The 18,085-nt window shown below is 38.2% G+C and overlaps 1 protein-coding gene across 1 annotated transcript in view; it reads right to left on the reverse strand.

Annotated features, from left to right (window-relative positions):
- Pros1 (protein S) overlaps window positions 1-18,085 on the reverse strand; it is a 71,036-nt gene that overhangs the window by 24,126 nt on the left and 28,825 nt on the right. The window contains exons 4-8 of the mRNA XM_057764575.1: window positions 9,814-9,900; window positions 8,523-8,645; window positions 8,295-8,426; window positions 5,506-5,631; window positions 1,292-1,413 (exon numbers count right to left, since the gene is read on the reverse strand). Of these exons, the coding sequence (XP_057620558.1) occupies window positions 1,292-1,413; window positions 5,506-5,631; window positions 8,295-8,426; window positions 8,523-8,645; window positions 9,814-9,900 (590 nt within the window). The remainder of the gene's footprint in view (window positions 1-1,291; window positions 1,414-5,505; window positions 5,632-8,294; window positions 8,427-8,522; window positions 8,646-9,813; window positions 9,901-18,085) is intronic.

The raw sequence follows: 18,085 nt of genomic DNA on the forward strand, positions 1-18,085 counted from the left end.
TGGGTCAACCATGTATTAAGTTTGAGCGTTGACAAGCATGTTTGAGACAAACTGATGAACATAATTCGTCTCTGAATTATGATACATTTAAAGTTACTAAATCTTCTTGTGACAAATTTGTTTCCACAGGGAAATTTATGAACACTTATAAGCACAAACAGGAAGTGGCCAATCTTGTCAGAATGTAATACAGGACTTCAGAAAATTATGTCACTAAAATTTCTATGTAATATTCTTTTAGTGGTATTAGAGGACATTGGAGATAGATGCCTTCTCCATAATCAACCAACCCTTTGTAAAACCAAAGACTAGAACTGTCAGGCTTTAATTACTGGTTAGAGAAATGAGATCTGAGTTCTCTGTCTGAGACTGGGAGGAGACAGGCCACAAGGAATTGCAGAGGGGTCATTACTTGATAGCTATCTAAACCTGGTTCCAGGATCCCAACACTTCTTAATGGATAACACCCTTGTTGGAAGTTTTCTGATAAAGAACAAAGGCATAACCATTGCGCTGTCAAGTGAGAATTATCTGAGCAGGAAAATGGCACTCAGGAAAGCTGTCTGTTCTGGAGCTGTTAGAAGAAGAAAAAGAAGAAGGAGAAAGAGAAAGAAGGAGAAGGAGAAAGAAGGAGAAGGAGAAGGAGAGAAGGAGAAGGAGAAGGAGAAGGAGAAGGAGAAGGAGAAGGAGAAGGAGAAGGAGAAGGAGAAGGAGAAGGAGAAGAAGAAGAAGAAGAAGAAGAAGAAGAAGAAGAAGAAGAAGAAGAAGAAGAAGAAGAAGAAGAAGAAGAAGAAGAAGAAGAAGAAGAAGAAGAAGAAGAAGAAGAAGAAGAAGGCGATGACTAAATGCATATGGGAATAACAGTAGATTATGTCCACTCTCACCTGGTGAGAATGTTCTTCACTCTTATTCCTTGAGAGCCACTTGCAGAATTTTCTCTGGCCACTGACAATTATCAGCCTTTAAGAGTATGCTTCCCTATGCTACAGTAAACTCACCTATTTCCACATTGTGTTCTGTTTCAACTTAATTTTTTCAGTGAATATTAACACTTTACTGAAGCACCCGGGGGTACATGGCTATCTCATTTAAGAAAAGAGGTAAGCTTTTTGTTTGTTCATTTAGTTTTTGCTCTCTTTTCATTTCTCTGTGTAGCTCTGGCTGTTCTGGAACTCACTCTGTAGACCAGGCTAGCCTCAGAGATCCTCCTGCCTCTGCTTCCCAGGTGCCGGGATTAAAGGCGTGTTACACCAGTCCAGCTTGGTAAGAAGTTTGAATTTAAAAGGTTTACCTCACAGCTCTTCTGATCCTGGGCAAGTCTGAATCCTTTCTTCCCATCACAGTAACAAGAGTAGCCACCAGGGTAGTTGACACACAGTTGAGCACACATGTTCTCAGAGCATTCATCCACATCTGAGGTGAAAACAGAAGAACCCTTCATAGCTTCTCAATGTCCAGTCCAATAGGCACAGGAGTCAGAAAATGCTATGACAACATAGCTAAACACTTGACCTAGAAATTTAGGAGTTCTAATGGTAATTTTTATGTATATGTTCCAACCAATTTTTATAATTTTCAATAATTAATAATAGCATAGTAATTATGCTAATTTTATTATTTCCAACTTAAAGAAGAAAAATATTTAGGGTCTCTACTGTCATTTCTGATTATAAAAATCCCATTCAAATTCTTTGATCTGAAAATTCAAATCAAATTCTTTGATTTGAAAATAAGGGAAAAGGGGAGAAGGGAAGAAATTAGAGGGGAAGGAGGACAAAGATGAAGACAAGGAGGAAGAGAGACTGGAAGGGAGGGGACAGCTGACTTTAACTGACTGAAAGTTCATGCAGTGGATAAATGACAACACCAAAAAGTTGACTTTTTATAATAGTGCAATAATTAATACTGGCCATATTCTCTTTTCTGTATTCAAAGATAGTTTATTCTGAAACTGAATAGAAGTAATACCGTCTCAGGAACATAGATTTATGTTACCATGAATTCCAGTTTCCAACATGGAAGCAGTTATATAAAATTTTTATATGACAAATTCATGAAACAAGGTACTTGTTAAATACACTGGTGAAAGCATTAAGTAGATAAAGCAAAGTAGAGAAATCTCAGTTACAGCCATCAAATGGTACCTGATAACTCAGCTTTTTTTAAAATATGTATTTATTTATATATATGAGTGCTCTAATTGCATGTATGCCTGTGTGATAGAAGAGTACAACAGACCCCATTATAAATGGTTGTGACCCACTGTGTGGTTGCTGGGAATTGAACTTAGTACCTCTGGAAGAGCAGCCAGTGCTCTTAATCACTGAACTCTCTCTCCAGCACAAACCTTTTATTGTTTTGTTTTGTTTTGTTTTGTTTTGTTTTGTTTTGTTTTGTTTTGAAGACAGTGTTTCTCTGTTTAGCTCTGGCTGTCCTGGAACTCACTCTGTAGACCAGGCTAACCTCGAACTCCAGAGATTCACCTACCTCTCCCTTCCTAGTGCTGATATTAAAGGTGTTGAAAATTAGGGCTTTGTTAAGTTCATAAATTCCAAAGAGTCTTTGTTTGTTAGTGACAGGATGCTTAGTTTTATAGTTTGCTGCAGAGGTGGGCAAGAAGTGGCTACTCAGAGGACTAAGATAGCCTGAGATAAATTGTCATTAGGCCCTGGGCCTGCAACAATTAGAACCCTTCATAGTCTGCAGTTTTAACCATTCTATCTGCCTTTGTAGCTTCAGCTTCTTTGTAGTGATTCAGGTCCACACAATCATCTACCACACCTATCTAGGCAGCATTGTCTACCCATTCATTTGCTATCTGCTCCTGCTCGTGACCTTCACTATTGTCCTCCACTTTCAGTGTCCTTCCATCAGATCAAAGTGACCTCGCATGCTTATTTCCTCCTCCCTGGCGATTGGGCTTCCTTAGTCAACCTTTCCCATGCTCATGTCTCTTCATCACTGAGATGTTTTCAACAAGATAGCTACCTCTACTTCTGTCAAAGAAGTCCTTCATCTCCCAACACATTAATGTCTTTTGGTTTACATTTTAGAGTCCCTGTATTTTACTCTTTTACCAATTCATAATGAATATCACAACACATGTTAGTATCTGTGTTGATTTTATCATGTGTCCCCAGTTGAAATTTCTGAGTAAATAGAGTGCCCATTTGACTCATTATTTTTTCCCACTATAGAGTATGTCCATAATTAATACTGAATAGTGAATATCTGTGCTGATTATGATGGGTCATATTAAGAATTTATAGGTTATAAATTTAATGACATATATTAATGTTCTTTTTTTCAAACCTTATTGTGCTATTCAATAATGTGAAGTCTTTTAACTGATCTGCACCTAACTCTCCACATTATATGAGCATACCTAAGCTAAAGATTGTTTCAGGGCTACAGAAAGTCCTTGACATCTCATTGAATACACCCTATTATAAATTCATGAAGTTCTTATTAATACAACCATGTAATATATGCTCTTTTAAATACTTTAGAATACATTTCCAGAGTTAGCAATACTTCAAATTCATTAAAATTGTATGATATAGGATTAAAATAAGATATATATGGACTCATATATAAAACATTTAAAAATCTGTCCTTTCGCAGATGAAACTGCAATCTGCATGAAGAAAATGGCTAAAAATGATGAGAGCAGATAATGATAACACAGGCTGGTCACGCAGTGTTGGAACAAGGACTTTCAATCTTATCATTGGCCAGAGGTTGGAAGGTTTTGTCATTGCTGGAGGCCACAAAGGCCAGTGTGTTTGGGAACTTTAGTTTCCATCTGTTTTGTTGTTGTTATCTTGCCTCTTCCTTTACCCAGCTACCTAGAAGCTACCTCAGAGGATGTGACCAAAACACTAGTCCAGACCCCTGGACTAGACAGATATCTAGAGAGATACTGGAGGCAGGGGGCTGGACAGACAACTCACCTCCTATTTCTCAACAGTTTCTGCCATGAGTGGTACACTAAGCCCACAAATGAGCAGCTCAATGGTACCCCATTTCTGAGGCAGCTGCTGCCCCGCAGAAACTCTGCTAGTTTGCATTCCCTTAGAAACCGAGCCATGAATCTTTCTAAAACGTAACTTCCCTGTGGTCTATGAGATTCAGCCTTGGAGTTAACAAAACAAAGGCCTGACCAATGGAAGTTCTGTTACTACAATAAGGCCCTGACTTCTCTGTTCCTTGAACTTAGGAAGCCTCTGTTTTAATAAAAAAAAACTCTGCTTGTCTCTGTTTCAATGAATCTGAGAATTTATGTTTCCTAATAATAGCAATATGGATAATGGAAAGTAGAAATAGGTGATTGTGGGGATAGGGCGACGTCAAACATTTCAGCAGCATATTAGAAATAATTAGGAAAAAAAAGTCTATTAGAAAATGACCATCCACTTATATAAATTCCAAGACAGAATGGTTTATTATAATAGCAAAGATTATCTGTACTAAGGAAACCATTAAGAGAGAACTGCTGTTATCTGCTTAGCAGTTTCTCTTTGGGGTCATGACAAAGCTTTGAAAACAGACAACTGGGATGTGAAGGCTGCAGAGCTATATCTCTGAGTTTTTAAAGTACACAGCATGGTCCATTGTTGATGTTATTAGTTTTTGGCATGATGCTAATTAAGCAGGAAATTTTGAAATATTTAAAGGAATATATGAGATAATTAATATATGATAATCTGAAATCTAAGACAAAACAGACATATTGCATTTAAGCTAGCCAAGGCATCGAAGCTGACACCATGCATCCTTAAGGAATCTTGGCACCATAAATTAGTAACCCTCAGTTTTCTAGAGCTCCAGAGACCTTGTTTTCTTTTTATTCTTGACTTTATTTTGTATGCATGTGTGCCTGCATGCATATATGTGCACCATGTATGTGCAGGTGTCAGAGGAGGCCAGAAGAGGGTGTCAGATCCCCTAGAACTGGAGTGACAGGTGGTTGTGAGCCAAATGAGATGGCCTCTGGGTACTGAATCCAGATCCTCTGCAAGAGCTGCAAAGTGCTCCTAACTACGGAGCCATCTCTCCAATACCAAATTCCTATTTTAAAGTCACATACATGCACAGAAAGTTACTGAAATAAATATTTGGAATGAAACCTAAGGTTGATAGACAGGCTCATGGTTTCAGTCCCACAATTAAAACATGTGTCATTTTTCTTTGTCTATATAAATTTTTCCTTTCAAATTAAAAAGCTTCAATGTTACCTACAGGCTATTAAAATGTGTTAATTTTGCCATAATAGCAAAGGGAGTCTCTAGTTTTTATGACATTTAATGGGTTAAATGGCATGAATAATAAATAAACCCAAAGATCATGGGTCTTACTTGATACTTCTATTCCATAAGAAAGCCAACAATCATCAAATCAACCAAACTACATCAGAGATTAGCAAAAGAGATGCTTTTTCTAATAATAACCCAGGGTTCCAACCCACCCTCCCTACCATAAGCAGGGATGCTATCATCATTTTACCTTTACAAGACTTTGATGAGGGATCATATCTGTAGCCCTCAGGACATTCACATTCAAAGTCTCCTGGGATGTTCTTGCACACAGCTGTGCCGCAGACACTCGGCTTCAGAGAACACTCATCCAGATCTACAAATAAAATCAATACGGTAAAATTGTCCCAACAGTAAAGAAACACGTGAAACAGCAAAATAGTAAATCTATCACCGTGCTTTAGTTCCCTAGAAATGATTTTTATAGGAATTCATGGGAAAGTGCACTAACGTTCCTTTTCAAGTATGTAAGAAAAAGAAAAGGATTTAGTCATTTTCTTATCTACTGGGGAGAAGTCTAAAAACACGTGAAAGAAGAGGCCAGCTATGTTCTTAACATTCTTTAAATGTGTTTCTAAATTTATATTTCTGAAACTGGTTGTAAATGTAGATTCACTCAACTCCTCATTGCAATTATTCAACAAGTGCAAACTCATTTGCTTTATATCTTTATTTGGAAGTACACAAATATCTAGTATTTTTACCCATCTTGCCCACAGTAATCAAGAGTGATTTACATTTAAGGTGGGACTGATTAAAGTCTAAAAGTTTTTCAAAAACTTCAATGATTCCAGTATCATCTAGTATTAGGTTAATACTGTAGAAATTTCAAGATGTATTTGTTGCACTATGTAGTGTAAAGGGAAGCAAAAGATGGGTCACAAGGAGGTGGTGGGTGGCACTTTCAGACAAGCAGAAACAGTGAGATAAAGTTCTACGTGGATGCAATTATTGCTCAGCTTTCTTCATGTGGGTCAAGGAGAAAGGCAAATGCATTTCCAACTTTGAAAAATGGCAGTTTATCTGGGGAGATGAATAGATGAAGATATTGCTTTGTTTCAAATAACTTGTTCCCAAATAATGGATTTAATCCCTGTGGTAAGGGAATGTTTCTTCATCCTAAATGAGTCAATGCCAGTGTTTGAAGGGTAAAATTATACAAGAATTATGCAAATATTACTAATGAGGAAAAACACAAATACTTGAAATCTATAATATTCCTTACAACTTAATACGAATCCTTAGTTTATTGAAAAAAGTATTAAAAAGCTTTTTAAAAGTCCACACTTTTAGAAGAAAATAAAAACACATTTCTTAAATTACTTGGCTTTATGCATATTTGTAGGGAAATACATAGATACTTTGAATTTACACACAGCACTTTGGCATGGTGATTCTGTCTCCATTCTAATGCCCGGAGAGGATTTAGACCTTCATATCTGGTCAGTAACTGCTAACCTGAGTTCATGTATATCCACACCAGGCCAAGGTCCTACTGTAATAGCTTTCTACATATTTTTCTGTACATTCTATGCTCTGCTGTATACCACAGACGAATTATTATGCAAAGAAAGAATGGAAGACACACATTCTGGTCTTCAGAAACATTCTGTTGGTTGTTGGGGGCACTGAGAAATGCACCCAGAGCTTCCACATGCTAAGAAACCACTTCAACACTGAACTATATTTTTTTAAAAATATATATATTTTTATAATCATACAGGCATGTATTAATTCAATGTGGATATGAAAAATTCACAAAATTGGAAAAAGAATAGATTATTCAAGTATTTAATTGTTAAAGTAGGAATGGGTACTACCTATTTATATATGCTGAATTATAACATCCTATAACTCTCTTCTAATAATGTGCCTACTCTAATAGCCAAACTCAACATTCAAATAGATAGATAAGGAAGATATACAGTCATAAATTGGATATGACTATTGTTTGGAAGAGGCTGTTACTAAATGGCTTTCATTTCTGCTTCATTCCACGGGATTTGAATTACATTGTATTGAACTACACAATGCTGACTACTACCGAGCAGACAGAAAATTCCTTAAATATGAATTCAGACTGGGGATTTTCTAAGATAGAAGCAAAAGCTTACACAAGGAAACTTCACACTTAACCTACTGAATTTTTAACCTCTTAGGAAGAGGCATAAAATCCTTTTTAAAGGGTTTCTGCTTTGTGGCAAGAATTTGCCACAGGCTCAGAAGTCTGACTTTAACCATCCATTCACCTAGCAGGGATACTTATAGGTATCTTATAGCAATTCATGCAGTAAAACGAAGCAGTGTGTGCAAGGAGAATAAGGGAAAACATTGAAAGACAAAGATTCATGGAGAAAGTCAAAGGAAATACAGCAACAAATATATAAAAGGCTAACCTGACAGATTATTTACATCCTTAGGAAACAATACTTAAGACCAGGGTGCAACAGTCAGTGGGTGAAGAGAATGAAAAGCAGAGATTCTTCACCTTTCTCAAAGCCGGCATCGGAAATGGGGTGCCAAATGAAGGATTTATTTTGGAAACCAGAAAGATGTTTTTGAAGAGCAAAGATAAATATAAAAGTGATGGTATTAACATTTGCAGATTTTCCTTGTGTAGCTGCTGTTCATCTTATGGAACAATAGGATGGTAGCTGATTCTGAAAACAGGACAAATGTTTTTGTAACATGCATAGCATGGAAGCCTGTCTTTCCAATGAAGTGCTCTAATCACCCCTATTTATCACTAAACAAATTCTTAAAATATGCAATTGTACATGTGTACACACAGGAAGAAAATAAAATACTCTTGCTTGCTATTGGTAGTTTAAACTAAAATGGAGTTCAAGTCAAAGTGGCACATTTACAATAAGTACTTTCTGACCAGAGTGTTTTCCAGAAGTTTCTCAAGAAAATTCCTCTACCTGAGCTATGACCTCTAACAGTGAATGTATTTTTATTCCACGTCTGGGTTCTTACCTTTGCAGTCTTTTTTATTAGAAAACATTGCAAAGCCACTTCTGCAAGAGCAGTGGTAACTTCCGGGAGTGTTCTCGCAAATCTGGCTGCAGCCTCCATTTATGTTTAAGGGGTCCTTACATTCATTTACATCTACAATAGGAAAACAAAGTATTTTTAATGAAATACCACCTTCAGACAATCAGTCATGCGGTCAACCCAGAAAAGCCAAGGGTTTTTCATACATACCAAACTGACACTTGTCTCCCTGCCATCCTGGTTTACAGATGCACGTGAAAGCTGCCTGGCCATCTTTGCAGCTCAGAAACCCGTCTTCGTTGCATGGCATGGGATCACATTGGTCTGGGATGGCTGAAGGAGACAGACCTCCACTTAATTTTGACCTCAGGCAAGAAAAGAACATAGCAGAAATGGAAAAGTACAATTGCATCCCTAGAACCAATAAAACTACGATGCATTCTTTCAAAGAGTACGGCCTTGGGATGTAGTTCAGTTGGTAGAGTGATTGATTATCTAGCCTTCACAAAGCCCTGCATTTGATCCCCAGCACGGCATACACCTGATAGGGTGGCTCATGTCTGTAATCCCAGCACTCAGAAAATGAAGAAAGGTTGATCAAGGTCATCTTTGCATAATAGTCAGTTCAAGGTCAGCCAGTGCTACATAAGACACTAACTGGAAAAAAAAAGAAGAGAAGAAAAAGTGAGGCAGGCCTCACTCTGGAGTCCTGGCTGTCTTGGAACTCACTCGAACTCACAGAAAAGTCTGGCTCCCACGTATTAGAATTAATGGCAGGCACCACAAAGACTGGCAAATGCTTCTCTTGACTTGAGTCTTATAACAATTCCATGAGGAGGACAGACCAAGCAAATTATTCTCTGTGAGACAATACAATTTGGCAATTCCAACTTGGATTATGTCGGAGCTTTTAAAAGGGACCTTCCTGCCTTAAATAAGAAGAAGTCCTATTAAAATCTATGAAGTAATGATTTTCAAACACTGGAGAGTGAGTTTCAGGAAAATGCGGTGCCTTAATGAAAGGTAATGAGCACAACAATCATACAGTGGTCACCGTGGGCCCTGGATAGACTTCAGAGAATAAAGGCTGGTTTGATACTTCAATATTTATATCATTGATGCCCAAATGATAAAAAACAAGCATGGCTCTCTTCTGACAATTAGTAAACTGCAACATTTCTCCATACTGTGCATACACAACTCTAACCAAAATAAAGATGCTGAAGTTACATTTCTGAAAACATTAACCTAAAGCCTACTATCTCTGACCACCCCTCGACTGAAATGTTAGGGGGGAAATTCATTTTATGCAAAACAGATGCATTTACAACTGAAAAAAAAAATACGCTCCTATGTGCAGTTCAAAAAGTACATCACTCTTTGGCATAGCCTCCTTCAAGGGTTCGCTTACTTAATTTAAACATGAGTTTACATAGACACAGTGTATTTTACTTCCCAAGTCTTCCATGTTGTTTTATTTTGTTTGTAAATAGTAGTTTACCATTGACGCAGCTCCTGAGATCAGGGTAAGCATTAGTTGACTGCCGCGCAGCACTGAAGGCGCCAGCGCGGAAGGTGCCCAGGCAAGCTGTGAGAAAGAAAAGATGCAACAGTGTCACCGCAGCTTTGATCCGAACTACCAGTAGAAACTGTCCTAAAGCCGGGGTTATTTCTGTTCTGATGGCGTCACAGGAGTTAGTACTCAATGTGCCACCCTAAAATTTCCATCTCCCCCTTTTTTGGGGTCAAAGTTCAATACAACTCAGTTAAGCTGAAGACGCTTATGAAGTCTGCGTAGCGCGGCATTCTTTAACAGGCATTGTTAACAAGATAACCAAAGCAAGATGCACTGTCTTTTTATCGTTGATGCTTCAACAGCACGCTTTCCTCTTCTTTTGAGTAACAGTATTTTATCTAAAATATATTTTGGTGACTAATGAATAGTGATATATATATACATATATTACATATACATACATTATATATTTATATATATAAATGGATTGACAGAAGTAAAAAAAACACACATATTCACCATATTATCAAAGCTACATTAATAAGATGAGGAACATATTTATATGTATTTTAAAGATATTATTTAATATATGTGTGCACGCACACATGTATGCACACTATGACACATGGAGAGCAGAGGATAACTTTTTGGGAGGCAGTACTCTCTTCCTTGTTTTTGAAGATCTCTTGATATTTCTGTCACTGTACTCACTCCTGAGCATCTAGCCAGTTCCCCCATCTCAGCCTCCCATCTCCCTGCCGAGTGCTGGGATTGCTGCACATCTGGCTTTTTTTTTTTTTTACATGGGTTCTGGGCATTGCACTCAGGTCATCTTTTGTCTGCACATCTGTGGACTAAAAAAAGGAGAGAGAGAGAGGTCTTTTTGCCGATTGGAGAACCCCAGTTAGATGACCAGGTGACCAGGTGACAATAACCGACAGTCGTCCGGAATGTTCTTCATTTATTCTCTCCTCTTGAGGTAAGGGATTACTGCTACTCAGGCTGCATCAAAAGATTTTTTTCGTCTTCTTGTATGATGATATTTTTCTGTTGCACATACTTTTAGGGCTACTCATCAAAACACTCTGGTGCAATTGAATAACTTAGTTCTCGACCATTTTTTCAACAACATCTGAAACTTATTTATTATTAGTATTGAAATAATCTGCTACAAGCTGATTCATTTTTTCACTATGTAAACAACCCATCTCAAAATTTATCTCATTTGCATCACGGTTTATTTCAGTTCAGTTTTGTGATACAGGATATTGAACATCTACACCAGTTCGGCTCTCAGGAAAAACTGAGAATAAAGTCTACTTATCAACATTTTCACCTTTTACTTTTATTTAAAAGATTCTGTTTGACATGTTCGCCTTGTAGTACTCTGAGATTCAAACTTTTCATGGCATAGTTTGTCTTTAAAACCCCATTGCAGCCAGATCTAATTCAGTTTTGCTAAAACACAGTTGTTCTAAGGTGTCTTATTTAAATACATTTTTGTTAATTTTTTAAGAATTTCACATAAGATACTTTGAGTATGTTCACCTCAAATTCACCATCAGTTCATCCAAGATCCACCCCATCTCTCTGTCTCATCAATGTCAAGTCCTAGTTTTCTGTCTGTAAGTGCCCCATGAGATTGACCTCTTCTATGTTAGCATGTCTATTGATACTTTATTTTTTCAGGTCTATTGATACCTTTTTTTTTATAGCTAAGGTATAACGTATGAAATTTCTCTAACTTCCATTGATTATACCCATAAATTCCATACTGTAGGGCCAGAGTCCCTTCTCCTAGATGCCATCAACTGCCCATAGCATCTCAGCTAGTTAGGTTAACAAACCCATCCGACTTCATGTTAGAATGCTGACTGACTTGGTCTTGTGCGGGTATCTACAGCTGCTGTGAGTACAGGACAGCCTCTGTCCTGTCATGTGCAGACGACACTCCTTTGGTCCAGTACTGCCCTACCTCTGACTCTAGCCATCTCCTCATCCCCTCTTTGGTCATGGACCTTGAATCTCAGAGAAGAGATGTGATTAAAAAAAAAAAATCCTGTTTGTGCCTGGATCTCCACTGACACTTATTCTCTGCATTTTGAGCAGTTGTGTTTCTTCATAACTCACCATTCAAGACACCTCTCAGATAGCTCTAAGTCTGAGAGCTACAGGAAACAATGGGTACAGACATGAATGTTAGGGCAGTTTGATACTATGTCCATTTAGCAAAATAATAGTAGGTACTATCAGTGCCCCAACCATGGGCTCCCTAACAGATTCTCAGTACCAGGCACTCTGACTCTCTGACAGAGACTTTCAGAAGTCACATAGGAATACCAGAACATTACTGGACAAACTTTCAACTTGGAACCCTCTAGCAGCCAGCGTTCATTTTTTATCAGGTTCCTTGAGCACCACAGAGACTGCCACCTTTGTATCTTTTTCCTGTTTGCAATTCCAGCATCTGCTTTGCGGTTTCTAGCTTCCATCCTGCAGTCTGTGGCCTGTTTCTGTTTACTTTCTACACCTCAGACAGTTCTTTTCCTGAAAGAAGCTTTTGCTTCTTCACATTTGTTGATTCAGCTTTGCCTGCCAGAGCTTAGGTCTGCTCGGACTATTGAACATTTGACTTCTATTTCCTTTCTGAAAACTAACCCTGTCCCAAAATTCACGTAGGTTTCTGTAAGTCATCTCCAGTGCAATTATTTAATAGCAATTCCAACTGCTTAGCCTTTCCTTCATGAGGTTTTGACAATGGCTGAGTGAATGAAATCTCTGACATCACCTGGAATGCCCAATACTAGCTCTCTGTCTTATTCATGCTAACATGTGAATCTTTCAGCCCCGACTGATGTGAGGCATATCATTCTATAGTGGAGCCATCTGACCTTCCCTTATTTCACATGACAGAACATCTTTTATTGGAAGGCCATTGGAATTTCTTAGTAGCAGTTTCATTTTGACTTATGGCAGGGTCTCCACCCCGCAGTGACAAGTGACCCAGACGGCACTGCCTTCATTTCACTCCCACTATGCTGTCTTGATAGAATATATTTGCAGATTGGTTTCAAAGTTTTTGTCACTGTTCAGCTTCTATTTGTTGTGAGCTTTTCTTTTTCCTGAAGACACCAGGTTTTTGTACTATGCAGAAAGCTTTACAATAAAGCACAAATCTGTACTATGCTTTGAACAAGAATGGATGGATGTAATTGTGCCAAGAACGCTTTGGTCCCTGGCGGAGTCACTGTTGTCACTAGGCAGTCTAGATACCGTCTGGATACTGAAATGTTGGATGGAAAGAAATTCTTCCCTGAGATGTTACAAGATATGCCTTAGATAAGTTTTCTTTTTTATTCATTTTTTTAATTTTTAAGACTTATTTTTTAAGTGATGTGTATGTATCTATGTGGTGGAATGTGTGGGGTCATAGGTATCAGATTCAGCTAGAACCTGAACTGAACTCAAGTCCTCCACACGAACACTATATTCTCTTAACCACTGAGCCATCTCTCCAGTCCTCTCTCTATTCCCCCAAGTACAACAGTTTGGTTTTGTTGTGATCCTTCTGCCTCAGCCTTGTGAATGCTAAGGGATCCCAGGCATACAACACCACCTTAATTTTCCAATTCTGAGAAGATATAAGATACCAAGACAACCCATTCATCTGCTGTACTGGCTTGTGGATCCGGAAAATTTCTGTCACTATCGACCTTAAAAGAGAAGATCTGGTTGGATTTTGTTCCCATTCTGCATCAGGTATTCTTTTACCTGTACTTTCCTTCCTCACTCATTATCATTAGAATCTTCCCTGTTAGCACATTTCTCTCTCTGAAAAGTTAAAAAAATCTAAAAGTCAGTTTGCACTAAACAGAGTCAAGGAAAGTAAGTTTATGAAAGCTCCTTTCTCCTATCTTTAGATTAAGCTAAGAACCTTAATCTAAAACAAACAAACAAAAACCATCTAGGATTAGCAGGGAAATCTACTGTCACATAAATCTGTGCTTTGGATTTGTAGCAAAGAAACTTGCAAATGTGCAGAGCAGAGCCTGATTGAATCAGCATGTATAATTAAGTCAATAGGAGTCAGTGTTTCTCGTTGCTGCAGGCAACTTCAAGGTCTTCCAGTGTTGCATAGAGACTAACACAATAATATTTGTATAATTCCTTAATATCACAAAATGGTTGATGCCATTCCTTTTGCTCCTGACTACAATAAAAGCAATGGTTTCAATGACTAGCAAACTAAAAAATAACCCATGATGTAGAAGAGATAAAATTCTTAAGGACTTTCATGTTATTAAGAACTCCAAATTATTGTCATAAAAGAAATGACATATTTTACTTCTTTGTTCAAATACCCAACAATTAGTTGCCTTGGCAGAATAACAAGCCATCCCTCAAATTACTAGCTTAAATAATAACTGTTTAGGATTAAATTTTTGGGTCAACTATCTGGGAAGCAATTGGATCACCTAACTAAAGGTCTCTGTGGCATGCGGAGTCAGTCAGAGTCTGATTAAAGTTCTGTAAAGCAAAGGACACTGTCACTAAGACAAAAAGGCAACCCACTGACTGGGAGAAGATCTTCACCAGCCCTGCAACAGACAAAGGTCTGATCTCCAAAATATATAAAGAACTCAAGAAACTAGACTTTAAAATGCTAATGAACCCAATAAAAAAATGGGGCACTGATCTGAACAGAGAATTCTCAACAGAAGAAATTCAAATGGCCAAAAGACACTTAAGGTCATGCTCAACCTCCTTAGCGATAAGGGAAATGCAAATTAAAACAACTTTGAGATACCATCTTACACCTGTCAGAATGGCTAAAATCAAAAACAGCAATGATAGCCTTTGCTGGAGAGGTTGTGCAGAAAGGGGCACACTCATTCATTGCTGGTGGGAATGCAAACTTGTGCAACCACTTTGGAAATCAGTGTGGCGATTTCTCAGGAAATTTGGGATCAACCTACCCCAAGATCCAGTAATACCACTATTGGGAATATACCCAAGAGATGCCCCATCAAATGACAAAAGTATCCGTTCAACTATGTTCATAGCAGCATTGTTTGTAGTAGCCAAAACCTGGAAACAACCAAGATGCCCTTCAATGGAGGAATGGATGAAGAAAGTGTGGAATATATACATATTAGAGTACTACTCAACGGTAAAAAACAATGACTTCTCGAATTTTGCGTGTAAATGGATGGAAATAGAAAACACTATCCTGAGTGAGGTATCCCAGACCCAAAAAGAGGAACATGGGATGTACTCACTCATAATCGGTTTCTAGCCATAAATAAAGGACATTGAGCATATAATTTGTGATCCTAGAGAAGCTAAATAAGAAAGTGAACCCAAAGAAAATCATATAGTCATCCGCCTGGAGAGGGGAAGTAGACAAGATTGCAGGGCAAAAACTGGGAACTTGCGGGTGAGGTGGCAAGGGGCAAAGGGGAAATGGGATGAGAAACATGAGAAGGGGAGGATGGGAGGAGCTCGGGGGATTGGGATGGTTGGGATATAGGAAGGGAGGATACGGGAGCAGCGAAGTGTATATCCTAACTAAGAGAGCCATCTTAGGGTTGGCAAGAAACTTGACTCTAGAGGGGTTAGCAGGTGTCCAGGGAGATGTCCTCAGCTGGTACCTTGGGCAACTGAGGAGAGGGAACCTGAAATGACCCTATCCTATACTGATGAATATCTTGCATATCACCTTAGAACCTTCATCTGGCGATGGATCGAGGTAGAGACAGAGTCTCAATTTGGAGCAACGGTCTGAGCTCATAAGGTCCAAATGAGGAGCAGAAGGAGGGAGAACATGAGCAAGGAAACCAGGACCACGAGGGATGCACCCACTCACTGCGACAGTGGAACTGATTTATTGTGAGCCCACCAAGGCCAGCTGGTCTGGGACTGAATAAGCATGGGTTGAAACTGGACTCTCTGAGCATGGCGGAGAATGAAGGCTGATGAGAAGCCAAGGACAATGGCACTAGGTTTCGATCCTAATACATGAACTGGCTTTGTGGGTGCTTAGCCTGTTTAGACGCTCACCTTCCTGGACATAGATAGAAGACCTTCGTCTTCCCGCAGGGCAGAGAATTTGGACTGCTCTTCAGTATCGAGAGGGAGAGGGAATGGTGTGGGGGGAGGAGAAAAGGAGTGGGGATAGGGGGAGGGGACTCGGGGGAGGGGGCAATATTTGGGAGGAGGGGAGGGAAATGGGAAACGGGGAGCAGGTGGAAATTTTAATTAAAAAAGAATAAAAAAAAAAGCCACTCCAAGATGGGTTTTCACTCAGACATGACAGCTCATGATGTCTGGCACCCCACGTCTACCAGCATATAGAGTGATCACATGTCAGGGTATCTTCATGTGAGTGAGTTTCTTTTACCATGGTGGTCTTAAAGCTGATCTTATTCCATGGCAGCTAGCATCCAAGGAGAAATTAGGTGTTGCAAGGCCCTTTAAGAGGTATTGTACCACTGCAACTGTAAACTATGATGAAAGCAATTCCGGAATCCATGCAAGGATGTGTGGATGGGGAAGATAGGATCTACCTGCTGATAATGGCACAGCAGAGTGCATGAGGAGCAGCAGCTACTTCTGTGTCATCTTTGGAAAAAGCACTCTATCAAAGACAGACTGAAAGGCTTGTGTGAAGGCTCTCTGTGCTGCAGTTTCCTGTTATTCTTGTGAACTGCAAACATTTTCAAAGCCTGAATTTTGCTTTCATCAATTCTTTTCACTGTTTTCCATTTAACCTACTTTTATTCATGTTTCTACTTCTTGTTATTTGTGGCTTACTCTACTGGACTTCTTGTTTCTGCCTTTGAACACTTTGGACTACTTCAAGCCTTATGGCTTGTCTTCTCACCTTAGCTCTTAGTTACAACAAATCTTATCTCCTACCAGATGACACCAGACTATTGCTTTAAAATTTTATTATCATTAGTGTCCAGAGTCCTGATGTTTCTCTAGAGATGATGTGAAAAAATGAAGGAAAAAGTTTGGATTTATTCATCAGTTTGAAAAGACCTGCAGACTAAAGTGTGCTTTTTATCTATCTCTGTCTGTCTGTCTATCTATCTATCTATCTATCTATCTATCTATCTATCTTGTGTGTATGTGTCTGTGTGCGTGTGTTTAGAAATTAAATTTAAGGTCTTATATGTGGAAGATGCATCTCCAACCATAAAATAATGATTTCTAATATAATATTTTGGGTAAAAGTTTTCCATTTCCAGAAAACTTTTTCTCCATGAACAAAGTCATCCAATTTTCCAGGTGCTATTTACCAGTGTCTATATAGATGGTAAACTTATTTATCCTATTTCCTCAGGAAGAAGAGAAGTTATAATGATTGATATTCTGGAGCATAACTCAGTGGTAGAGTACTACCCAAAAATAGTTCAAAAGCTTGATTTTATAAGTGTACATATAAACACATTTGTATAATAAAGCTACACTTTAATAAATTCTTTGAAAACATTATCTTCTTTTATTTTTTGAAGCAAACTAAACACATCAATTATTTCCATCTATGCAATAAATGTTAGTGAACCCAGAGTATTTCTGTTCCAAATTGGATGCTGTAAAAGGGCAGCAGATAGCACAGATAACTGTATCAAGTCTAACATTTAAGTCTAGACTTTCTTAAAAGCATCTGTGGTCTTATTGCTGAATAACCATCTCTTCTTATAGAAAGAGCCCAGTATAAATTGTGGATGGATAAACTACTATTATATTTATTGTGAACAGAATTATACAGTGTACTTTTTCTAAGTAAGACTACTGCCCCAAGGCACATCCAGTGACTAAACATGGAACTTTGATAAGGGATTTTCATTTTCTCCTTCAATAATGGACCTCACCACTTATACATACAAGACCAAATATAAAATTTCAGTCAAAAGCATTTTTGTTCCACCTGATGGTTTAAATAACACCTTACACTAGAAGAAAGATGGACATAAATCTATTATCAATCTCTTTAGTAATCCAAGAGCTCTGAAGATACAAAATATGGTGATATTCTCCATATAAAAAATTAAAACCCTTCAAATAGTTTATTTAAAAAACACATAAAACAAACAACAACAAGCACAAAAAGCAAAAACGGAAACATAAAAATCCAATGAGTTACATTGCCAGCTAACGGTTACTCTGAAACTGGAGCCTACATCTCAGATTCCAGGTTTTGTTTTGTATTTTAGTCTTCTATTATGCTGCCAAGGAATTCAGGGCAAAA

This window comes from Chionomys nivalis, chromosome 3, assembly GCF_950005125.1.
Source record: "Chionomys nivalis chromosome 3, mChiNiv1.1, whole genome shotgun sequence".
Lineage (NCBI taxonomy): Eukaryota > Metazoa > Chordata > Mammalia > Rodentia > Cricetidae > Chionomys > Chionomys nivalis.